The sequence below is a fragment of the Mandrillus leucophaeus genome, unplaced genomic scaffold, assembly GCF_000951045.1.
Source record: "Mandrillus leucophaeus isolate KB7577 unplaced genomic scaffold, Mleu.le_1.0 Scaffold445, whole genome shotgun sequence".
Lineage (NCBI taxonomy): Eukaryota > Metazoa > Chordata > Mammalia > Primates > Cercopithecidae > Mandrillus > Mandrillus leucophaeus.
The window spans coordinates 1,806,809-1,833,020 of NW_012104754.1; the positions used below are offsets into that span (position 1 = coordinate 1,806,809).

Consider the following 26,212-nt stretch of genomic DNA (forward strand, 5'->3'; position numbering starts at 1 on the left):
TCCCTCCCGGAAGCCTCAACTCTTCTGGAGTATATTTCAACATGAATTTGGCAGGACACAAACATTCAGACGATGCAGATCGAAATCACCTTGGACTAAAGAACAAATGGGCACACGCAGCAAAGACAGTGGTCTAGAGGGCAATCTGGGAAGCCAACCAGCCAAGGCTCTGCTAGTGGCAAAATAAAGGGGGCTTAGCTTGTGGTTCCCTGCCCTTGATCAACTGTACTGTGGAGAGATCAGCCACGTTCATAGATATAGAGGGAAAAAAAACAGCCGCTGGTGAGGATCAGAGCCTGACATGTTCTTCATTGCTCCAAACCACTGACCTTCACACCTAAGGGCCTGGCAGAGGGTCCTTTCTGCTCAAGGTCTAGCAAAGTTGTATTACAGGTAAATTGCAGACCTTAACAAACCTCTCGAGGTCCTCTGCACAGACCCTTGTAGAACTGGCAGGCACTGAGATCAGAAGTGTGGGAGGTGTGGGGTGGGGGTGGAGGCAGAGTCTGGTCTCATTTCCAGCCCCCCTGTACAGAGACACAGAATTTAGCTGTGTGCTCTTGGGCAAGTTCCTTATTCCTTCTCAGCTTCAGGTTCCTTACCTGCCCAGTGGTGATAATGACGGGTAGCGCTGAGCATTCGATGACCTCTATGTCAAACATCTTAATGCCAGTGTGGCAAACGGCATCCCTGCCTATAACCAGAACTCATGGCAAGCTTCCATCTCATTTCAAGCTCCTGATGGCACAGGCTGCACATATTCCATCTTAACTAATGTATTTAGCACATTATTTTAACTAGAGTATTGAGTGCATTGTTTTAACTTGTGTATTCAGCTCGTTGTTTTACCTCATGTATTGAGCGCATTAACTAGTATACTGAGCACACTGTTTTAACTAGCACAATGGGTGCATTGTTTTAACTAGCGCGTTGAGGGTGCATCACTTTAACTCGTGTATTCAGCTCATTGTTTTAACCTGTGTATTGAGCCATTAACTAGTGTATTGCACACATTGTTTTAACTAGCACAATGGGTGCATTGTTTTAACTAGCCCATTGAGTGTGCATTACTTTAACTCGTGTATTCAGTTCATTGTTTTAACTTGTGTATTGAGCGCATTAACTAGTGTATTCAGTGCATTGTTTTAACTAGAGTATTGAGTGCATTGTTTTAACTAGTGTATTGAGCACATTGTTTTAATCAGCATTTTGAGCTCATTGTTTTAATTAGTGCATTGTTTTAACTAGCGCATTGTTTTAACGTATTGAGTGCACATTACTTTAACTCATGTATTGAGCGCATTGTTTTAACTAGTGTACCAGGGCGCACTTTAACTCGTGGATTGAGCGCATTACTTTAACTAGTGTATTGAGTATATCATTTTAACTCATGTATTTAGTACATTTTTTTTTTCTTGGGATTAAAAAAAGAGTCCTATAAGGCATTGCTACACTCGCCAACTGATTTCGAGGCAGACAAAGAGCTGCTGAGTTGTTCGTCCTACAGTCTATTATATTATAAAACACAGGTCCATTCCACTGCTAAAGAAATGTCTCAAGGACAACTTCTGGACCTCTCAGCCTTGGGAATGGATACATTTAATGGAATGTGCTTCTGGGCATGAGGCCAAACCATGCAAAAGAGAAGTATCAAATATTTCTAGCTTGAAAAGAATGTAGAGGTACAGAAGTGACACCTCTGCTACAGTTCACCTGCCTGTAAGATCTACAGGAGGGCTAAGGAGACTTTTTAAAAACTATATAGTATATTCTGTATATTACTCAACTTATGTAAAGAGAAAAATTAAGTCACCAGTAAGCAGCAAACCTGATGATTACTGGAAAGTCCACAGAGACTTGAAATAAGGGCACAATTTCAAAAAATAAAAGATAAACATTATTTGGTAGAAAGGGCTAGAGGAAGCAAAATACAGTATTTTAAAATTAATAGAAATTTGTTTTTGGCCAGGCACAGTGGCTCACACCTGTAATCCCAGCACTTTGGGAGGCCGAGGTGGGCAGATCATCTGAGGTCAGGAGTTTGAGATCAGCCTGGCCAACATAGTGAAACCCTGTCTCTACTAAAAATACAAAATTAGCCGGGCGTGGTGGTGCGCACCTGTAATCCCAGTTACTTGGGAGGCTGAGGCAGGAGAATCGCTTGAACCTGAGAGGCAGAGGTTGCAGTGAGCCGAGATCGTGCCATTGCACTCCAGCCTGGGCGACAAGAGCGAAACTCCGTCTCAATAACAACAACAACAAAAATATAAAAAAGAAAGAAATCTGTTTCCAAGTATTTTAGGAAGTTTTAAGTTGGAAATAAAAGCTGCTATAAACCAACCACTTAGGATTATAATGGGCATTTTTCTTTTATCAGTGATTTCTTCGGACAGAAATATAAATACCAGGTGAAATTGTATTTCCAATAAACATGAAAATAATTCAAAGGAATATGTATAAATTCCAACAATAATTTCCACTTTATTAAAATAATTGCAGACAGCTATGAAACCCAGCTAATATTCAAAACCAAACTCCCCATGAGGCTGTTGATTCTAAGTATGGGTAGATTACTCAGATTACCAAGTGATCCTGAGTCAATATACCTGGTCTAAGTAACATTTTAAAGACACGCTTGTGAAATCTTTCTATTTAAAACATACAAAGATAAGCAAATTACAGGCCTTTATCTATCCAGTCCAGCCAGCTATACCTCCGTCCCCTTCCCAGACAGTGCTGTCATCTATTTACTCTGTGGCCTCAACTCCATTGATAATAAGGTTGGCCTGGGGCTTGCTGCTTCCCTTCCAGATGAAAAAGACAAAAGCTGATCCCTTCCCATGGCTACTCTGCACAGAAGCAGAAGAGCAAAGCTGGAGACCACCACCACCTTCCTCTCTGTTTAGAGGGTGTGGTGTGGGCTCATTCCTCAGTACACCAGTGCCCTCTAATGGACAAAATGACAGTCCTAAGGTCATGGCTGTTCCAAAGTGGACCACCCACACTTGAAACAGATACCATCGCTCAGCACCTAAGTCGAATGTCAGAAGGCGGAAAGCTGTTCAGAATGTTTAGCTTAACTCCCTGTTTGTAATGAAAAGGAAACCAAGGCCCTAATTGCAAGACTGAACGTGATGGTGGTATGATTATGATCATCTGACTGGCAATCATCTCGCCATCTGAGCACCTGCGTGGAAGCAGCCCCTGACCTAAGGCTGTGCGTGTGTTGAGCCATCCATCCTCACAGTGAGCCAGGGGTGGGACGACCCCTATCCTCTTATAGATGAAGACACAGGCAGGGCCCTCCATGACTTTATGGGAAAGCCTGAGTGTGCACTGGAAGCCAGGATGCCTGCCTCAGGACTCATCCTCCTGTCTACACTGCCTTTGCCTTGACATACAGGTGAGATGAGAAAGGAAAGAGCTCCTCCACTTTTGTTGCAGAAAGGTTCAGGCTATTGGGTAAGTAACCTCTCAGGAAATGACGCTGTCACAATGCTCAGCAAAACTGAGTTAGGGTAAATCTGCAAACAGTTACCAATCCTTGATTAGATGCAACAGGAACTGGCCACAGGCCATGCTTCCCCTGAGTCCCGCTGCAGAGTTCTGGCCATCCTGTATCACCTATCTGCAAAATTATTTTCTGTAGTAGGTCCCTACTATCTAATACTCAGTATTTGTGGACTTGTAGAGTATTTATGGATTCCCATTTCTAAGTAATTACTATTTAAAAATTTGTTTAAAAATTTCTCTCTTTTCTCTCTGCTATGGTTTGTTTGGTCCACCAAGTCCCACATTGCAATATGATATCCAGTGTCAGAAGTGGGGCCTAGTGGGAGGTGTTCCAGTCATGGGGGCAGATCCCTCAACAGTGGCCTGGTGCCACCTCAAGGGAGGGAGTGAGTTCTAACTCTTAGTTCCCGCAAGAGCTCATTGTTGAAAAGAGCCCAGCACCTCCCTCCTCTTTCTCTTGCTTCTCTCTCTCCATGTGCTCTGCACATGCAGCTCCGGCTCCCCTGTGCGTTCCACGCTGAGTGGAAGCAGCCTGAGGCCTCCCCGGAAGCACATGCTGGTGCCATGCTTCTTGTACAGCCTGCAGAACCGTGAGCCAAATAAACCTGTTTTCTTTAGAAATGACCCAGCCTCAGGTATTCCTTTATAGCAACACCGACTGAGAAACACATACTAAACTCTCATCAAATAGGAGAGTACTTCAAAGCCTACCTCACAGCAACATACAATGTGAAAACCAACGCAAATGATATTTTTCCTTTAAAATGCAGAGATGTTTATTGCAAATACTTCCTAGAATAGTTTTCTGTCATCATCATGCATCGTGTCTTGTCATCAGCTCCATTTACTGAATGACTGTTCTATACTCCGTTTGGGAGGGCAATACAGGTCCATGATCTCAACCACAGAAAGCTCTGAAATTCCAAGTATTTTTTCAAAACTTGGTTCTAAAAATTCATCTGTCAATAAAACCTAACCTGAGGGTACTTATAGTCTTTACTGAGTCCTTAATAAGTGCAAGTCCTTGAGGATTCAGCTATAGAAATAGCCACGCATTTGATTATGGGGGGCTGTCCAGATGCCACTAGAAGTGTTAGTATTATACACTGTTACTTTTCTAATCTTTGAGAAATTCTGAATTCTCAATCACAAATAAAGGCTACAAATAAAAAGAGAGCAGACTTTTATCATTATTTCTATTAAGCAAGAAACTGAGGCTCGGGTAAGTAACCTGCCCAAGGAAAGATATTCAAATGGAGGTCTTCTCAACTCCAAGCTCACTACATTCCACTTCAGTTTGTAAATACTGTCTGAAAACCTTTAAAATATTTCTAAAACTAGAGTTCCATCTCTAGAATTGCTACTTGAAAAACTACATAATACATCTGACATAAAGCAACCAAGAACATAAGCTAGTCTGTTTTTACAGGTAATTCTGGATCCAAAATGCACACAGAGAAAACGGTCAATCATCTGTCAACTGCAGCCACTGTGGGTAGATTACTCAGATTACCAAGTGATCCTGAGTCAATATACCTGGTCTAAGTAACATTTTAAAGACACACTTGTGAAATCTTTCCATTTAAAACATACAAAGATAAGCAAATTACAGGCCTTTATTTACCCAGTCCAGCCAAGAGACAATACATAATGAATTAGTGTGTTTTAAGTCAAATTAATGAGAACCCCTTCTAAGTCACAGCTTACGCAAAGAAAAATGAAAATAAGCTCCTCTGATTCTACAATCGATTTAAATAATACATAAAACAAATGAAAAGCAAAGGTAAATCTAAAATACTCTGAATTTGTTCTTTTTTATACAAAGTCAGATTTTTTTCCAGTTGCAAAATACAGATTTACTCCCTGCCAGCCCACATTCTCTATAAAACCAAAATTACCAACCTGTTTCCATTTATTTTAGTTACTCACAGCTCAATCACTGTCTTTTATTTACATCGCTGGGGAAACTCACAGAGAAATGAACACACTGCATTTTGAGCTTTCTTGACTATCAGATCAATGGTATTTTAATGACATACAACAAAAGATGACTCGTTGACTAAGCAACATCATTTCAGATCGGTTAAACATAAGTAGGTGGCCATAAAAGAAGACTTTCATGTAGATAATGTTAATTTTTATTAAAGGCTGGTATTCGCAAGTGCTGCAAGGATAGTCAATATTATGCTATTAATGAAATGTACTAACAAAGTAAAAATCACAAAAGAACTGAGTTTAAATTACTGGAATTCACATGCTCATCCTGTGTTAGTCTAGCTCACACTTTCTTTTCTAGTGCTCTGGCGTATTTTACTCATGAAATCACTGGTCTTATTTTTCCCTTTCCCATGGAGGCCAAGCTCAGGAAGACCCCAGACCGCATCACTCACCCCCAGCTGTCTAAGTGCCATGCGGAGGGGAAAGGAAGGCCTGAGGCAGCTGAGTGGGGCTGGAGAGTGGTCACTGGAGCTCCTTTTCCCTCCTCACCTTTTCCCTTTCCATTCATTCCCTCCTAAAGGACTAAACGCCTATCTCTCTCTCTCTTCTTAAGTGGCTGTTTTGCTTCATAGTCACGGGCAATTGCAGCTTCTAGGAAAGCCCCTTCCCTGTGACTAAAACCACCACTTGAAGATTCTTTCTTCAGTATCATGTTGATTTTACTTTTTGCTTAGCTCCACAAGGTAAGCATCCTCCTCAGACATGGAGCGGTGACACAGTAAAAACACCAAGAGGTTCTTGGTGCTTCTGCCAAGCTACTCGACTTTTCCAAGGCTTGCTTTTATTACCTGGAAAATGAGGGGGCTCCAGCTCCAAATTCTATTGTGTGCGTGACAACTTTTAAAAGTGAAATGAAACAGACACAGAATTCAACACACATCTGTGGGCTTCGGGGACCAGGGGAAGAGTGGGAACTTTTGAAGTCTAGCATTCACCAGGGACTGACAGTGAAGATGTTTTGGGTGAGGGGTGCGTGGAAGGGAGCCAGTCCTTTCACCAGCCCTTGTCCTCTCACTGTTAAATCTGCAGCTCCTTCCCGGCTGGGGTTCCAGGGATGGCTGGATTCCGGTCCCCTCTATTCTGTGCTCACTACTGCAGAAGGTAATCAGGAGCTGGCTCCAGACCCACCAGGAAGATCAGCAGGCGGCCTCTACCTGCGCCCAGTGGTTCCCAATCCAAAACCAAGTCTGTGCCTCTACTCGGCACTCTCTAATTCTAACAGAGAACTCAGAGAAGATGGCAATCCTGTAGCCATTCTAATCAAGAGACACAATCGAAACTGCGAGTGTGGGAGTGTAAACAGAAGCAAGTGTTAAACAGCTAGGGCTATATGATTCTGACAAGTGTAATCAGAAAACTCCCTCCTGACTCAACGAGCAGATGACAAGGGAGTTCAGGAACTCAAACTTCACTTAAAAGCTAGGTCTAGTGTAGGCGATGCTAAACCTAGAGCTCGTGAGTCAGGCTTCCTGCAGAGCTGGCTTTTGCAGGCTGAAGGAATAGGCTGGGACCCGAGGCAAATCTGTGAAATGCCTTCTCTATAGACCTGGGATGTGCTGCTTTGCCTCTTAGACATATGCCAACTTCCCTCCTCCAGCTGGAATTCAGCATAAAAGACCCTCATTTTGCATTCCAATGACCAAAATCCTCATGAGAGATCTCACGCTTTCAAAATTCCCATGCACTGAAATGATCACTTCCTTCCTTGGACACCCCCAGTTCCCCAATATCAAAGATTCCATTCCTTCAGGCAGATCTCCCAGATATAAGACCAACCCTCCCCCATTTTGGAATAAATGAAGCAACTTTTAACACCAAAGAATCTTTAATTAGCAAAATTGGGGAATTTCTTAAATTCCTTCAACTACTCATTCTCATTCAACAAATACTGACATCTGCTCTCCCAGACACTTGGGAAACACCAGTGAATGAAACACTGATGGCTGTCTCTGTGGTCCTCACATTCTTACTCTCCAAGACTTATTCGCCCATGACTTGCAGGGGTGTTGTATTAGTCTGTTCTCATGCTGCTAATAAAGACATACCCGAGACTAGGTAATTTACAAAGGAAAGATGTTTAATGGAGTCACAGCTCAGCATGGCTAGGGAAGTCTCACAATCATGGCAGAAGGCAAAGGAGAAGCAAAGGCACGTCTTACATGGCAGCAGGCAAGAGAGCTTGTGTAGGGGAACTCCCCTTTATAAAACCACCAGATTTTGCAAGATTTATTCACTATCAAAAGAACAGTATGGGAAAGACCCGCCCCCATCATTCAATTACCTCCCACTGGGTCCCTCCATGAGATGTGGGAATTATGGGAGCTACAATTCAAGATGAGATTTAGGTGGGGTCACAGCCAAACCATCTCAGGCGTCCACACGGGAACCTAACCAGGTTCCTGGTCTTTAGGTTCACTCCTGTTATCCACCCTCCACTGCCTACAGCATCAAGTTAAAAGGCACAGAATAGGAGGTCCTTTGGGCTTTGAACTCAATGAGGTGAAATGGGTAAAGTTCAATAGGCCAGCTGTGAGCATGGAGACAGGAAAGACATATACACGGCAGTGAGCACCCATGAAGCACCAAGATGAGCTTGGTGCTGCTGTTCACACGTCACACACAGTCCTGGCACCATGCATGACATTTGGTGCAGGTAAGCTTAAGCGCCTTCAACAGGGGCCCAAAACCTTCGTTGTGGGGGCCACGTTTTCTGTGCCTGGCCCCATGTCACCTTGCTGGCACCAGCGCCACCTCACACCTCCCCATCCACATTAGGCACCTGCTGCTCCTTGGATGGATCCTGCCTCTTCTGTCCTACTCTTGCTGGAATTCCCATTGCCCACTCCTCAATCTACCAGCCTTCTCCTTATCCTTCAAACAGCTGCTCAAACTCCACCTGTTCCACGAAGATGTACCTAGTAGCCCTCAATATGACAGCTGCTACTTGCCCCTCTACTGTAGGACCTTTCATTTTTCCTTATGTATTAGACACTTGACGTTTGAGAATTCAGAAAAAGCTCTGAGGAACACCCAAATTTGCACAAATCACTGAAATGTACATATGCCCCATCAAAATGTATATGCTGTAAGGCAATCAGACACCACAGAAGAGGTCGCAAGTTTTATTTACCCCTCACTCCTGATAGCACCTTGACAGGCAGGATTCAAATTTACGCCTTAGCAAATTATACTCCACAATAACCAAAGACATGAGTGTTGCAGATGAGCCTGGCACAGTCAAATTTATTAGACTACAAAACCATCTGCTAAAAACAATCTACTCTTATCAGATTATAAATTCCTTGAGAAAAGGAACTTGAACCCTGTCAACATATTTATCCCTGAAACTTTCAGAGCATCCCACATTCAATTAAGGTGTTTTAGAAAGAGAAAAAAAGAATAAAATCTGGACAAGAAAAATTTAGAGTGGACTAGGTTTGCCTGATCAGTTTTTTAAGAGTATTATTTTTGGCCGGGCGCAGTGGCTCAAGCCTGTAATCCCAGCACTTTGGGAGGCCGAGACGGGTGGATCACGAGGTCAGGAGATCAAGACCATCCTGGCTAACACGGTGAAACCCCGTCTCTACTAAAAAATACAAAAAAACTAGCCGGGCAAGGTGGTGGGCGCCTGTAGTCCCAGTTACTTGGGAGGCTGAGGCAGGAGAATGGCGTAAACCCAGGAGGCGGAGCTTGCAGTGAGCTGAGATCCGGCCACTGCGCTCCAGCCTGGGTGACAGAGCGAGACTCCGTCTCAAAAAAAAAAAAAGTATTATTTTAAAAATGGTCCAACACGGCCCTGGAGGGTCCTGCCAAGACACACTTGCAAGGGGGTGGCGCTCACACATGAAGAGTTATGGGGGAAATGGGGGCTTTGCAGAAGGCATCCCTGCTGAGGGGCTTCCTCAGGGAACTCATCTGGCTTCAGGAAAGCAAACCTATGGGGCCATTCACTGCTCCTGACACGCTGGAGTAACTAAATCGCAACAATCCAAGTAGAGCCAGGCCAGCTGAACCGGGTAAGGCAGAAAAACAAGTCTGATGGCATCCCCTTTGGACTACTTCTACCCATCTGAACAGGCAAAGCAAAAATAAGTTACCTTCTTAGAGAAAACTAAAGCATACTCTAAACTAGAAAACAGTGTGTGGCAGTAACACAGCTATTCATTCATTCATTCAACCAAACCTTTGCTGAGAGATACTCTGATACTAAACATAAGGCAATGGAGAGATGCATATTATTTGATCATTAGGAAATGTGATAAAGAATTTCCATTTTCTTTTTAAGTGAACAATGGCAAAGGCAGCCAGCACGTGCGTCTGGGAAAGTCCTCAGCAGGTCTTCCCAACTCCCCGCCCAGCTCTAAATTGGAAGCATGGTAAGTGTGCTACACACAGCAGCTTCAACCACCTCTCCTGCCACGCCCGACTACCACTCGAAATGCCTTCTACACAGAAGTTATGAATTGGCCTCTGCTTATTAAGAGGGGAAAAAATTAACCACGAAACCAAAATTAACCATGTTTTACAAACCAAACTCCCTCTGTCATCCTCCCCCATTTGGTTCCTCAGGGCCCACTAACAGACGTATTTGTTCCTTCAAATATTTTTAAACAGACAAGCATTTACTCTTCTGGGGTGGCGTTCATAAAACTGTCATCATGCCATGCCTCGCCTATTGTTCAGTAACTTGCTCTTCCTTTTTCTCAATGTATTTACAGGTGCTTCTGCATCACCCAAAGCAGTCAAATGAAAACCACTGTGGTGTCTCTAATAGGTTTACTATGTTCTTACGGATTTCGGATTTCGGTTACTACTGTCTACAAATTTATCTTCTGCTGGTAACGTCCTTCTAAAGTACTACTATTTTTCTTTCATTTATTCTTGACTTGCCTCTCCTACTCTATACTTAATATGGCAAAAACTTCCCTATGTGTCATTAATTCTTTGAGTTTCAGAAACACGGTTTTGGTTTTGACATCCTATTGTCACAGTATTTGCTCTGATTAATCTTATCAGCCTCACTCTTTACCTCACAAGTCAAAGCCTACAGAGCAATTTCTTCTTCACATAACAAGTCCAAACCATTCCAGATCATTCATCAACAAAAATAATTACCTTCATGAACAGTATCTATTTTCTATGGAATGCTAACAGGACCATATATGCATTATGTGTATTGCAAAAAAACACTTTCTCCTGCTGACATCCAAGCCAACATGCTGTTTGAGAGGGAGGAAAAAGCTAGCTTAAAGAACTGGCCTCATAATTATCATAATTACCTTTCTACATGTTTGCTGTTTTCAAACTCAAGCACATTAAGTATTTGGCGTTAAATTAGATGGCCAGATTCAGCCTATTCCCAAGGGCTTCCTTACCTTGTGCTCTTTTCTAACCTAAGCATGAGTTTAGAGAAAAAAGAGCCATGAGAAATGGGGTGTGGGGGGAAAGGTGGCGGTGTCCTTGCCACTGCTCCCTCGGGTGAGTTAATGAGGCCCCCTCTTGGGAAGTGCATCAGTCCAGGGATGTGGAATTATGCTTGACCCAAGGGATACAAGGAATGTGGGGAAGCTTTCAACAGCTACATTTAAACCGCCAACATTTCATGGTTTGTAGAAGTTTTTGGACAATTCAAAAACACGATTATTCATGATTTCATTCCCACAATGTCTGTCCTCTCAATCCCTCTTCACCACTGGCTCCCTCCTCTTCATTCCTGCACTGTATTCTTTCTCCGGCAATTATCTTCTTGGACTAAAACAACATTGTTAAGAAGCATAAATAATAACAAAATGATCATTCCTGAAGCACTTTGTATATGTCACCTTTGGAGAACTCAAAAAATAAAATTAGAACCAAAGCACGGTGTATGAAAATTTAAAATTACTGGGCCATTCAGAGTCTTTCTTTTTTTTTGGTTTTTTGAGATGGAGTCTTGCTCTGTTGCCCAGGCTTAAGTGCAGTGGCGTGATCTTGGCTTACTACAACCTCCGCCTCTCAGGTTCAAGTGATTCTCCTGCCTCAGTCTCCTGAGTAACTGGGATTACAAGCATGTGCCAGCATGCCAGGCTTTTTTTCTTTTGAGACGGAGTCTCTCACTCTGTCACCTAGGCTGGAGTGCAATGGTGCGATCTTGGCTCACTGCAACTTCCGACTCCCAGGTTCAAGCGATTCTCCTGCCTCAGCCTTCCAAATAGCTGGGATTATAGTCACGTGCCACCAGACCAGGCTAATTTTTGTATTTTTAGTAGAGACGGGGTTTCACAATGTTGGGCAGGCTGGTCTCGAACTCCTGACCTCAGGTGATCCACCACCCTCAGCCTCCCAAAGTGCTGAGATTACAGGTATTAGCTACCTCACCTGGCCTAATTTTTGTATTTTTAATACAGACAGGGTTTCGCCATGTTGGCCAGGTTGGCCTCAAACTCCTAGTGTCAAGCGATCTGCCCATCTCGGCCTTCCAAAGTGCTGGGATTACAGGCGTGAGCCACCATGCCTGGCCCATTCAGTGTCTTTTGAACTTACCAGACTCACGTGAAGTGAAGAATGATGACAATGACGGTGAATGACATACAGAGAATCTCATTCTCAACGGAACACAGGGCGACTCTCCAAACTCCCAGCCCATTCAGCAGAAAACTCACTCACCTTCACGTGCCACTCAGGAGATGGAAACCTGAGACAGTGAGAGTGGCTCTCTGCAGGCTTATCACGGCAGCTCCCAGCCAACTTCCTGAGGCCATGGGCTGCCCTGCATTCTCCAGGATTCCTCCTCCCCAGAGGGGACACCCCATTCATTCCCTTGTCTTTCCCTCTATTAGGGGGCAAGGACACGGCTATTATCTTATTTATCCCTAAAGCTATGTCATATTTTACTCCCATAGCTTTAATCCTTAAAACTCTTATTCTGTCATAAAGAAGCAAATCAATGGGGAACTGGACTTACTCTTACTTTTGTTTCTTTAAAACAAAAGAGATGTCAACTGCTTAGAAATGAGTAGTCATAAAAGTCTACTTTTCATCAACGAGATAACTAATTATAATGTACTTACTGTGCACCAGGGACTGCACTATCTACCAAGTTGGAAGTGAAGCATGACCACCTCACTGTTTAAGTAGTTGGAAAACATACAAGTGTAAACTAAATTGTAACAATACACTGCGGGAGCACACCAGCATTATTGCCACAAATCAATATAAATAAGAATGATCTGTTTCTAGAAGAAAACTCAAGACACTTCCCAGTGTAGGCCTCACATCCTCTCCTGGGTTCAGCGCACAGGAGCTACTGGCTGACAGCAGCCTGAACACGCGTTCTTAAGCCCAGTTTTCACTTATAGTCAACAAAAAAGCTCCTCTCCTTATCTTCTAGTCATCACTCCTTAGACACAGATCTTCCCAATATGATGAAGTATCCAAACTCTACTCAACGAAAGCCATTTCCCATGCGGAAGGGCACGAGGTGAAACTGACCTGTTGAACGTCCTGCTGGAAAACACACAGCTGCAGCCTCTGATGCAGCCGGACCTTGCGGTGTTGCCAGATGTTCTCAAGCTGCCGCTGGTGGTGCAGCACCTCGTGGATGACATCCAGGACATGGTGCACGGCCTTGGAGTAGTTGGCAGACGCCGTCAGGGAATCGGAGCTGCCAGGAGTCAAGGGCCGCTGGAGCTTGTCAAGGAGCGACTTCCCATCTTGGCTCACCTGCCCACAAAATACATGAGTGATTCTTCAAGATCTGAGGTTTGGCCTAGGCTGTGCCACAGATGCTGTCCTTGGATACGTGTGTGTACCTATAGGCACACACGTACATGTACACACATTACACACACACCCATTCACACCACAGTTTTACTCAGAGGCAGTTTTATATAGGATAAAATTTAAAACAATCCACCAGTTAGCCAATGACATCACAAAGCCAATTGATGCAAAACACTAGGTGAAAATAAAAGAACATTAATTACAACAAAACACTGCAGTAGATACTACTCAATGAATAGGCATACTATTTGCCTTAAATGCCATAAATCAACTAACAGAAACTGCATTCCTGGGATATCTGCAAATTAAAATTTAAAAGTAATAATTTTATCTTGAGACATGTTAGAGAGAATACAACAGATCATCACAATGGAACAAAATTGTTCCTTAAAGCCTCAGTTAAAAAAAAAATCTAGTACTAGCACTAGATTGCTAGTACTAGGCAAAGAATATGTACTTAAACTTTCTGACATAGCTGGAGAGCAATTTAACATCACAAAAGAAAATGTAAAATGCCATTCTATTTGACTCATTAACTTTAAAAAGCAGTTTTAATTAAAATGCCATCATTTAAAGAAAAGATTTCAGTGCTACATTAAGGCAATTTATTCTCAAACTACAATTAAATGAAAGCATTCGGGTTAATCAAAGAAATAACAAAAGGTGAGGGTGCAATTTAGAAAGAAAGCATTGTGTTTTTCCTATTTATGTGACTCATAAGACTTATGAGTAATTAATTATGCCAGATGTTCTTGGGAAAAAAAAAAGTGACAATCAGACAACACAAAGTGTGTGTGATGCATAAGGTAACCAGGTGTGGGATGCAGGTGTCTTAAGTAGGGCCTCTTCACATGATCCTTCTGCTTAGATACTTCTGAATCTAAAAACCTCCTTGGGTTTCTAGTAAGAAGAGGAGCAGGCCAGGTGCAGTGGCTCACGCCTGTAATCCCAGCACTTTGGGAGGCCGAGGCGGGCAGATCATGAGGTCAAGTGATTGAGACCATCCTGGCCAACATGATGAAACTCCTTCTCTACTAAAAATACAAAAATTAGCTGGGCATGATGGTGGGCACCTGTAGTCCCAGCTATTCATGAGGCTGAGGCAGGAGAATGGCTTGACCCCGGGAGGTGGAAGTTGCAGTGAGACAAGATCGTGCCACTGCACTCCAGCCTGGGCGACAGAGTGAGACTCCATCTCCAAAAAAAAGAAGAGGAGCAAGTTTAGGGGCACTTTTAACAGACATAAGCCCAGTTTAGAGAAGCCCTTAGGATAAAAAAGAGCACACAGGGAAGAGGTTAATGGGAAAAGCTAAAACTGAGAGCCTTTACAACCAAAACCTGGTGGCAAATGACCCTGCAGAATTTCCTAATCACTTCCTTTAATCCTCTTCTAACTGCAGTTGTGCCAGATTGTAACACATTTACTTTTCAATACCTGAATCTGAGACGTTGGAAGTGTTGATTATTCCTCACTAGGGTTTAAAATTCACTTAATACAGCCTTACAGCAAAACTTAAGAGGAAATAAGCTCAGCTGACAAAACCAAAGATAACAAGGGAAAAACTAACCACATTAACTGCTGAATTAGTGTCAGTTAAAACAAAAATGGAAAATGTAAAGAGTCTTCTAAAGCAGGGTTCTCACTTGTGCCCAGAAGTCACTGAAATTGGTGCGGACATTGTTGATGTAATGGTTTTGAAGAGAGGAGGCACCAGGATTGATTTGGGTGGTGGATTCAGAGAAGCAGGGTACTCTGAAATGAGCAGGATATTAGCACACGGTGAAGAAATGTCCTGCTTTTTGTGATCATCTAAGCAAGGCTCTTTTTAACACACAAATACACGGTTTTTCTCTTTTTGCTCAGTGTTAACATCACTGATCTTTCCACAAATCCAACAATCATGTTAATCAAAGAAAGACAGTGTTTGGTTTTCTTTGGAACTTTACAGGAGATGTTTTCCCTTTCAAAATATCACATGACCACAATAAAACCATTCTCAATCCTTGCATCACCAAGAGGCCACATGACCAGGCTACAGTTATAGTTGCTATATTCACAATGGTTTTATATACATGACCAGCATCTGAATATCTAATTTTTTCACCTACAATAGATGCATTTAGGCATTTATAGACTGAAAAACATTTTATCATAAGTCACCTTTTGTCTCCAACTTACATTGTAGCATGTAATTTTTATGTACACATATAAATTATACGCAAAGGTAGATTAAAGTATGTATGCATTTTATTTCAGGATCATAAAGCAGGTGTCATAAAATTTGTGTGATATAATTGGAGTGCTGCAGCTCTCAGAACTGAGAGCTACTGCTCTAAGTCATACATTTCACATTGTGTCGACCTTGAAAAGAATTCCTTACAAATGTTTCCTCTACATTTTACTCCTTGCAATACTGTCGGAAAATGTACACCAGAACGTATGATTTGTTGAACTGTGCCAGAAACTGACAGCTGTTCCCCAAAATCCACTTGCCCCTCCCAGATAGTCAAACCCCTACAGTCAGAAACAGCAACACTCCAGCTATAACGCCACATTTCCCAGCCTTGGTTACATATATGAGTGGCCAATATACAAAAGTAAAAAATATTGAATGGGATTCCAGGAAAGCTGTTTAGAGGCTAAGCTGGCAGGTACGCTCATTCCCCTTGTCCCTTCCTCCTCCTTGCTGCCAAGAACTTGAATGAGATGGCTGGAGCTTCAGCAGTTATTGATGACTCTGGGGCAATCTTAAAAACAGTAGCCTACCTGTTAAAAAAGGCAACACAGGAAGACAGAAGGATCCAGAGATCCTCTTACGAATAGAGCTACCACACTAGCCCTGGAATGACAGCCTTTGGATTTCTTTTACACGGAGAGAAAGCCAATTTCTATCTTCAGCCATTGTTTTGCAACTTAAACCACCAAATGCAAAAGGACAAGATGAGTTCCCAGCCCTCACCAAGTTTCCAAAACGCATCCCTGTGACACCATTAATATTCTTCAACTGAGAATGGAGTACTCTGAGCAACAATATTCCATGGAATCTTTCTTTCCTCGAGTGTCTCTGCACTTGTTCAACAGATCTCCACGGCAGAGATCGTGACAGGATTTCAAAGGACATACTTGCCCATGGCGGTGGAGGGCAGTGGAAAATGTCTATACACAAATACCTTAACATACAACAACTCATCAGGCAAAGCTCCACCATCTGAGAACTCATAAGCGGGGATGAAAGTGTCTGTTGGTCCCGCCACTGGTACTGTCATTTGTTGGTAGTGACAGTGGCAGTAAAGATCCCGGGCGAGAAAACACCTCTTGTACCCACTAAAACCAGACAGCATGGAACTCCACGTTTTAAAAAATAGCATTTCTCCAATAAACCTTTCCAAACATGATTCTATATTATTTCAGTACAGGTTTTGTAGACCTGGCAATTAAAAAGTACTATTTAAACACATAAAGGATGGCATATACAGTTTCATTTTTGGCAAAATGTCTTAGTCTTTGTAATTACAGTAATATGTGGAAAAATATGCTACAATTTTATGAAGACTGCTGTTCTCTTGTATAGAGATAATAATTTTTATACGGCACAGAATGACCAGGAGAAAATTAATGAAAGAAGAGACTGCATAGAGCAGACAAAAAATTCACATAAAATGTAAGTGCTAAAACAAGTAACGTAAGTTTATGGCATGTGGTGTACTTCTACAGTTTCTTAACTACAGAACCAGGTGAATGAATTTACTTCAGTTATACATTTTGTTTAAAACTCTGTTTTTAGCTTCCAGGCACTGAAACTCTGAGCCACAAAGAGACAACAGCTGCAAAAAGAAAATCAACCTTATCAAATAGCAGGACTTTCCTATAATAATTTTTTAACCAATCAGATCAGCTCATTTTTCAGTCTGCTCTTTGTTTTTCTTGGAATACACAGCTGGGGAACTTGAAGGGCAATCAAAGTTATATGTTACAAAGATTAACATTTAATAAAGAGAGAAACTAAAATACTCTGATATCCAAATGAGTTCAGAAAAATGCAAGTACTAACTAAAGCAAAAAAAGTAATTAAAGGTAAGTTTAAAATTTTACCATATCAAAGGTACGCTTGTTTCTAATATTTAAAAAGAAGTGTAACTGTATAAACAATGGCCTGGTTGTTGAATATCTACTGTTCATCAGACTGCACATAGACTTGTAACTTGGATTTCTGCATGTCACCCTTAAAAAGAGCCATAAAACTTCAGAGATTTGCCTATTCTTGCTTCTGGTACTGGGATCTCTACATTTCCTATAAAATCAGATGAGGGCTGAGCATTTCCGGCAGGAATATGCTTCACCTGCACCAGGGATGAACATGGCTCTGACCTAAGGAAAGACAGCAGCATCTAGACATTCTTGCTTACCACTGCAAAAGCAACAACTGCCCAAAGACCAAATGAAGATGAGTGACAGGCATATCAATTAAGTCCAAACGCAGTGTTTTAGATCTAAAACGTGCTAGAAAATGGCATTCCCAAGATACAACAAAAATAGGCAAAATACACCAAGACATTTAGCCTGTAATAAAGAAAAAGTGTTCCTTCAAAACTTTTATGAAATGAATTGCACTATTTCTGCTGACTCAAAGCCAACACTGTTTTAATTCTTTCTCAGGCTTAGCTCACCATGGCCTGCAGAGCACAGACCTCCACAGGAAGCCTGGGAATGATTTCACTCTCCTCTCCAACTCTTGCTGAACTTATTCTCATATCAAGGTTCTAATAAAGCAGAAAAGAATGAAAAGGGGTCAGCAGGTGACGACCCAGCTTATTCTGCAGCAATAGTTGACATTCCTTGGCCAAACAGTTGAACTCTTCTGAGTAAGGAGGTTCCAATCTGTCTTCAGATGGCTACATAAGAGGCTCCTACCAACAGTGCAGGTCAATTACCTCCTGAAAGGGCATGTGTTCCCAACGACAGACACTTTCCCATGCTTCAGGGAGAACACAGAGAAAGCTGGTTCCTTTTCCAGGCAAAGTTCTTACAGGATGGACCTCCAAACGCTGATTTCTATTTCTTTCAGCTATTCAGTTTCTTATTCAAAATCAGATCAGTTTACCTTGGTCTGACTCTCTGACACCTGTAAACCTGGGATTATTGGAAAGGAAAAACCAAAATAAGACCAAAACAGGAATCGGCTGGAGCAGCCCAGTTGGCGTGAGTCAGGTACATGTGCCTCACATGCAAGTTCCACAGACTGCACCTGGGCTCTACTTTTGTTGCTTTTATATCTCAAGTGCTTGCAAGGCCTCAAGCTGAGTTTGGGGTGAGAAGAAGATAGCTGTTATACGGGCTGTTGGCTCTGATACTATGGCAGATGCTGACTACAGCACTGCGTGTCACTACAGCAACACTGCGATCTTTAATGAGGCTTTATACAACTGTGACAGAAGTGACCGCTGGGCGCGGTGGCTCATGCCTATAATCTCAGTACTTTGGGAGGCCGAGGTGGGCAGATCACTTGAAGTCAGGAGTTCAAGACCAGCCTGGCCAACATGGTGAAACCCTGTCTCTACTAAAAATACAAAAATTAGCCAGACCTGGTGGCACACGCCTGTAATCCCAGCTGCTCAGGAGGTTGAGGCACAAGAATCGCTTAAACCCAGGAGGCGGAGGTTGCAGTGAGCTGAAATCGCACCACTGCATTCCAGCCTGGGCAACAGAGCAAGACTCCATTCCACAAAAAAAGAAGAGGCTCTACCGCAAGGGAACTGAGCTTCCACACATATCACAGAGAGTTGGTTTTTTGGTTTTAGGGAGTTTCCTATCTAGGTGACTCATTTTACTGTGTGTTTTCATCTTTGCTAATAACCCCAACCCTGCCATCACCCATTGATACAGTGCCTTTAAAGAGGAGCTCAACCAGCTTTGCACACAGCAAATCATTCATTCCCATGAGGCCTTGCTGAGGCACACAATGAGTTGGCACATTTGTTAAACTGAGAAATGGATGCAGAAACTAAGCCCTGAAGTCACATGAGATCAAGCAAGCCAACGCCCCATGGCACTTCGCCTTGCTTGGGCTCCGTGGCTGCAGCAGTGGCCCTTTGGTGGATGCGTGGCTGCCTATTATGCAGTCTCACCTTGCAATCCAAACACCTGGCATTGAGGCTTGCGAGGCAACACAGGCACACTGAGATGAAAATCATTTTTATAAATTTAGTTTGTTGAAAAACTAGTAGCTGAGTTGGCTTACTTAAAATGTTAAAAATGACTACAACTTATCTCCAACGTTTACACTGCTTCACTCTCTTGTGATCAACTGTAGCCAACAAGATTAGCTCAGACCTGGCAAGCTGAAGCAAGTGAGTGTTCAGAAGGCTCAGGTGCGTTCCTGTTGCTAAAGCACAAACAGGAGCGACACGGGCAGGTCTAACTAAAGCAAAGCAGAGCAGGTGCTTGCGTCTTGGAAAAAAAATGCTGGGAAACTTTCCCAAAGCAAATTTATATGATCAGAGACTAGAAACTATCAACACTGTTCAAAGAAAAAAATTGTAGAGAAAATGAAGGGAGGAGAAGAAAGGAAATAAGAGAAGAGAAAGGCAAGGAAAAGGAAATAAAAAAAGCAAAGCAAGCCCTGCTTAAAACTACTCCTACCCCTACACGACCCGGCATCTAGCTCGATGTCTAGCACTTGGCAGGGGCTCCAAATCTGTGAGATGGATGCCTCCTCAGCAGACCCCCAGCTCTTCCGAGCAAGCTCAGGAGTGCTGCTCAGCATGTGATCTGTGTACCATCAGCATCAGTCGCTGCAGCAGTAGAGAAGGCCTCTGAAAATGGAGATTCACTATCTCTGGGGTAGAGTACTGCTGCATTTTAAACCAACATACTCAAGTCTGCAAACCACTGATTTAGGAATATAAAATAAAAATCACTTAAAAAACAAAAGCAGTCCTTCCCTTCCCATCTTCCTGACACCTTCCCTCTTGGCATGAAGAAACTGAGGAAGTGAGCGGTGGAGGTGCCAACAGAGGTGTCACTGCACCAGGTTAAGTGAGTGGGTGGTAGGGGTTGGAGGTGGAAAACCCAGACAGAATGGTTGGGAAATGGAGCAAATTAAGGACATTAAGGACAAAAGAAGACAGGTTTCTTGCTGCCTGAGAACAGATTAATAAACCTAGAAAGGGAAAGGATGGAAAGAACCCTGAGGTATTGGATTCGAAATGTACAAACACATGTATTTTTAATACAGACAGATACAGCAGTAATTTTATATGGACGTGTATGTGCACGTGTGGATGGGTGGGTGGGTGGATAAGTGGTTGGATAGATAGATAAATGAATGAGTGGTTGGGTGACTGGGTGGTTGGATGGATGGTTGGGTGATGGGGTGGACAGATGGACAGTTGGGTGACTGGGTGTATGGATAGGTGGTTGGGTGATTGGGTAGATGGACAGATGGACTAGACAGATGTGGATGGGTGGTTGGGTGACTGGGTGAACGGATGGGCAATTGAGTGATACGACAGATGCATGGATATGGGTAGATTGATGAATGTAGGTGGGTGGGTGGGTGGATGGATGGATGGATGGGTGGATGGGTGGTTGGGTGGTTGGATAGATGAATGGATGGGTAACTGGATGGATGGCTGGATGGATGGACGGATGGATGGATGGATGGATAGATGAATGGGTGGTTGGGTGATTAGGAGGATGGATGATGGATGGATGATGAACGGGTGGTTGGGTGGATGGTTAGGTGATTGGCCGGATGAATGCATGCACTAATGAATGAACGATTGGATAAATGGACAGATGAATGGGTGGTTGGGTGATTAGGAGGATGGATGATGGATGGATGATGAACGGGTGGTTGGGTGGATGGTTAGGTGATTGGCCGGATGAATGCATGCACTAATGAATGAACGATTGGATAAATGGACAGATGAATGGGTGGTTGGGTGATTAGGTGGATGGATGGATAAAGGGATGGGGGTTGGGAGGGTAGATGGATGGAGGGATGGATGGGTGGTTAGGTAATTGGTTGGATTGAAGAATGGATGGGTGATTGGATAAATGGAGGGATGGATGGTTGGATGGAAGAATGGATGGGTGAATGAATGGATGGATGGATGGACAGAAGAATGGGTGGCTGGGTGTGTGGATAGATGGATGGATGGAAGGATGGATATAGGTGGATGAATGGATCAGTAGCTGGGTGATTGGGTAGACGGATGGGTGGCTGGGTGGATGAACAATGGGTGGTTAGGTGGATAGATGGATGCATAGATAGATGGATGGATGGGTGAATGGATGGCATTCATATGTTTCCTAACTCTGTCTGCTAAGAGGGCCCAGAAGTAGTGACACCTCACAAACAAACAAAACTCTGAGAACCCAGGTCTTTAAAATTCTAAAGACCATACAATACTATAAGGAACCACCCCACTTAGTGAGACGAGTGATCCCAGGGTAGGCAGGGAAAGTACAAAATAGCCAGGAACAAGTGCTCAAAGGACAATAAGGATGATCAAAAAGACACAGAAAAAAGCTCCTGCTGGCCAAGTCTAAACAATTTAGGAATCAAAACAGAGTACCAAATTATAACCGACTGATATAGGAAGATTTCATAAATTCATACTGATAGAAACAAACAAGAGAGAAAGGAAATACAGCTCATTCTTATGGTAGAAAGCCACCTAATAAATACAGAAGGAATAATGGAAATAGGTGATCATCATCACAGTGGTAGCTGCTATGGGCAGAAATCCTCAGTGGAAACTATGGCTATGAGAAGTCTGATGAGGAACAGAGACTGGTATTCTATTAGAGGAGCTGTCCACAAAATGTGCAGCAAAGACTAATTTTTTAAATGGTGACTGTGCATTGGAGAAACCCTGCAGACACCAATCTGACCAAGTGGCCAAGATGAACACTACTCATAGCTGGAGAGGTCAGTATCCCGTGTCCACTGCGATGACACCCAGAGAAGGACATGCACTGCCAAAAAGGCACAGCCTGAGTCAGCCCACGAGAACTGGGGGCAACCAGAAATAGAGGGCCATCTAAAGAATGAAAGGCCTGTACTCTTTAAGTATGTCAAAGACATAAAGGCACAGAAGGACTAAAGAATGTTCCGTTTTAAAGGAGACGGATTGGTAAGACATGGTGATTAAATGTAGCGCACATTGCTGGACAGTGTCCGAGACCAGGAAAGAGAAAGGGGCATTGTTGGAACACTTGGGGAAATAGGATCAGGGTCTGTGGATAGGATGGTCATATTGTATCAATGGTGCTTTGGTGACTGGAGAGAGGAGCAGTGGGGAGAGAGGGTGGAGCAATGTGACGAAATTCTAAAACTTGGAAAATCTGGGTGGAGGCAATGTAGAAGTTCTCTGTGCTATTCTACCACTTTCCTGTAGCCCTGAAACTATTTCAAAATGTAAATAATTTAAGAGGCAAAATAATTCATTCTGTTCTACTGAAAATCCTTTCGGTTCATCCAGTTCAAATTACTGTCTCCTTGAGTTTATAGCTCAGTTGCAAACATGTTCTTAGGCTAAAATTCCATCTAAGACCTCAGTTTGAGAGGCTGTTTACTTCCTGTCAAATTATTTTGAGATACTAGTACCAATGTAAATCAAATAAAACTACACCACAGGTAACTATAAGTTCCTGTGTCAAGATGCCCCATTTTTACAGAATGCACTGGTAACAATTAGGAGATGCTGTACTTAAAGAAAACTGCCAAGAGCAACAAGCAGACTGAAAGAGCCAGCTTGGCTAGAGGATGACACTGGCTGGGTCAAAGTGATTCTGATTTAAGTTATGCACAAAGACCGTACTCCCAGGGCCTGCCAATCATCTTGTGAATGAAGGCTATTCAATCCCATCTTGGTCTGGCAAGGGCAAGGGCATGCAGACAGCTGGCTGCAAGCCCACCACTGCATTCAAAGAACAGCTCCAAAGCAAGAGATTCACATAAGCAGATGAGTGAAGGCCTCATTACACGTGTGAGTAACAGGGTCATTTGCTTTCTGTGTTACAGGTCAAAATTAGACAATGTATAGAGATGGCACATCAGGGGAAAGAACTTGATGGTTTTTAGAAGTGACATAATCCTCACGAGCCAATGTGATTAAAAAAATTATAAATGTGTTCAATTTTCAGTTTTACTATAGAAAAGGCTATCACTTACTTAAATAGTTTCTAACAGACTAGGCAACCAAATTAGTTAAGAAACATTTGTGCAAAACTAAGAAAAAATACAGAGTTGACTTTTTAAATTCCATAGGCAACATGAAATGCTGCTTGAAAAAAACTGAATCTTATTAGGCAAAGGTGGCTAGAGAAACAAACAAATATCAACTGCCACGGGAAAGAGAAGACCTGCCCAGATTCTGAAGCAAATATACGGTGAGATATCACGTGGTATCAGGGACACATTTTGAGAAACGAATCACTAGGCAATTTTGTCCTTATGCGACCATCACAATGTGGACTTTCACAAAGCTAGACGATGCAGCCTACTGCACACCTAGGCTATCTGGAGCAGCCCACTGCTCTAGGCTACAAACCTGGACAGCATGTTACTGTACTGAATACTGCAGGCAACTGTACCACAATGCTAAGTATGTATGTGTCTAAACATAGAAAAAGTACAGTAAAATACAGTATTATAATCTTACAGGACCACCCTCTTATTTGCAGTCCATCATTGACCAAAACATCTTTATGAGATACAAAACTGTAGCAGCAAATCATGTGTCCATTTAATTCGCTCATGGACACTAGGACGTCAACAGAGCCAGGCCCAAGGACATGAGAGTGACAGTTGGGCAGTGAAGCACAACAGGAAATGTCAGAATGAAATGCAAATAGCCAGTTTCTTCCCAACAACTTTGACAAGTTTGGATGTGTTTGGATCAAGATTTAGATTTAAACACAAACAGCACTTATTAAACATCTACACTGCCCAGCAGTCTTCCAGGTGCTTTGAAACTCTTACAGAAGCCTTACGATAATCTTTCATATTAACATAGAACATTGTAGATATAGATGCTTCTTAGGGAGAAAACCTTACAGAAAAGTAAGCACACACAATTCCTCTCTACGCCCCTCGCTTTCACCTCCGGGAACGTAACTATTATCACAAAGGCAGGATGGTCTCAAAGGCCAGATAAACAAGGCATGGGCAAGGGTGGTACTCGTCAACCCATCTAAAGTTGCGTCATCAAGCAGCTACCACGTGGTCTGGCACAGAGGCGGCAGAGGGTGGTGACTGAGAACATGGAGCCTGCCTGCCTGGGCTCATACCCTGTTCCACCAGCTGCTGACCTGGCACAGTCATTTATCTCCGTGACTCATTTTCTTCATTTGTAACAGCAGAGACAGATACCGTATGTGAGCATTAAGTCAGTCGTTACATAAAGTCCTTACAATACAGTCTGGCATAGAAGGTGGCAGAAAATAAAACAGGGATTCATTAAGTAAATAATGTAATATACCCTAAAGTAATAAAGAAAATCCTACACTTAGAGTTCTTAAAATAGACAGATGTGTACCTTGCAATCCAGACCATCTTCTCTAAAAGGTTTTATTCGGGAAGATTAAACTGAGTTTGACTAGACGGAAGAGCACACAAAATACACATTTCTTAAACACATGTAGAAAAAAAGAATAGGCTTTTCTTCACTGTAGCAGATGAGCATATAAGTGCGTTGTTGGAAAGGCTACTGCCTGCACACCATTCTGGTCCCCTAGCGCCCCACCCCACCCCACACACACAGGGGTTCAAATGCTAAACAATTAAACTGCAGTCTAACTCAAAATCTGTAAGCTTTTTCTGGGCTACCCAAAACTTTTTTTTTTCTAGCTTCTGGTGTACTATGATGCAAAAATGATGTTGCCTTGCAATGTAAGTAAAATTGACCACTTACCTCAGAGTAAGCAAGAGTGATATGTTCATATATTCCCTGGTGGTGATGAATGGCATCTTCTAGGTCCTGCAGCTCTGAGGGAAGGTCTACCTCACCGCAAGCTTTACACCATGAATCCACGTTGCTCATATACTTGGAAGGTTAAAAAGAAGATTATTTCTATCAATGACAATTTATATTGAAAAGTGGACATTTTTTAACATGGTTTTGAAAACTAGGGGAGTTGACGGAGATCCTAAGAATGTAACATGGTTGACTTTCCATCTCAAATGGCATCCTCAACTCACATGAGACTGCTGGACTCCATTCCCAGAGTGGGTTTCAGCAGGACTGGGGCGAGTCCCAGGAATCTGCATTTCAGATGAATGCCTCAACTGACTGCTGCCCAGGTCTGGGTGTGCCCCTGGAACAATGCAGCCCTGTTTTGGGCTTTCTGCTAAATTTTCCCAATCCACCTTTGAATCCATGTTTCTAACTGCCCTGTACTCCTAGCAAGGGAGGACAGAAAGATGACTCTCCCACGTACCCCTTAACTAGGGTTCAACAGCAGGATGCTCCTTCTCCTTGCAGCTACTTGTCAGTCTTACTCTGTTCCTTTTACACTGAGATGTAATGAAAAAGTTCCAGATATCTAAAAATAATTTATCTGAAATAAGGAAAAGCAGCCAGTCCATTCTGCTACTGTTTCAAAAGGAAATTGACACCAGAATTAAAAGGAGACCAAGAAAAAAGGGCCTGAACTTCTCTGTGAATCTTAGGAAAGGCCTAAGGAGGCAGAGGCATCATTCCCATCCTTCCCAATTTGCACGGAAATGAGAAAAGCCTGAGCCATGCGAACAGCGCTGCGGCTGCCATCCCGATCCTGGCTCAATCTCCTCCACTGCCACCCTCCACCTCCAGGATCATCAACAGTCCTGCGGCTGCCATCCCGATCCTGGCTCAATCTCCTCCACTGCCACCCTCCACCTCCAGGATCATCAACAGCGCTGCGGCTGCCATCCCGATCCTGGCTCAATCT

At 42.9% G+C, this 26,212-nt stretch overlaps 1 protein-coding gene across 1 annotated transcript in view; it reads right to left on the minus strand.

The window, feature by feature from the left end:
- The window catches only part of TRIO (trio Rho guanine nucleotide exchange factor), a 283,878-nt gene that overhangs the window by 224,784 nt on the left and 32,882 nt on the right, over positions 1-26,212 (minus strand). Inside the window, 2 exon segments of the mRNA XM_011994189.1 lie at positions 12,982-13,212; positions 25,195-25,326. Of these exon segments, the coding sequence (XP_011849579.1) occupies positions 12,982-13,212; positions 25,195-25,326 (363 nt within the window).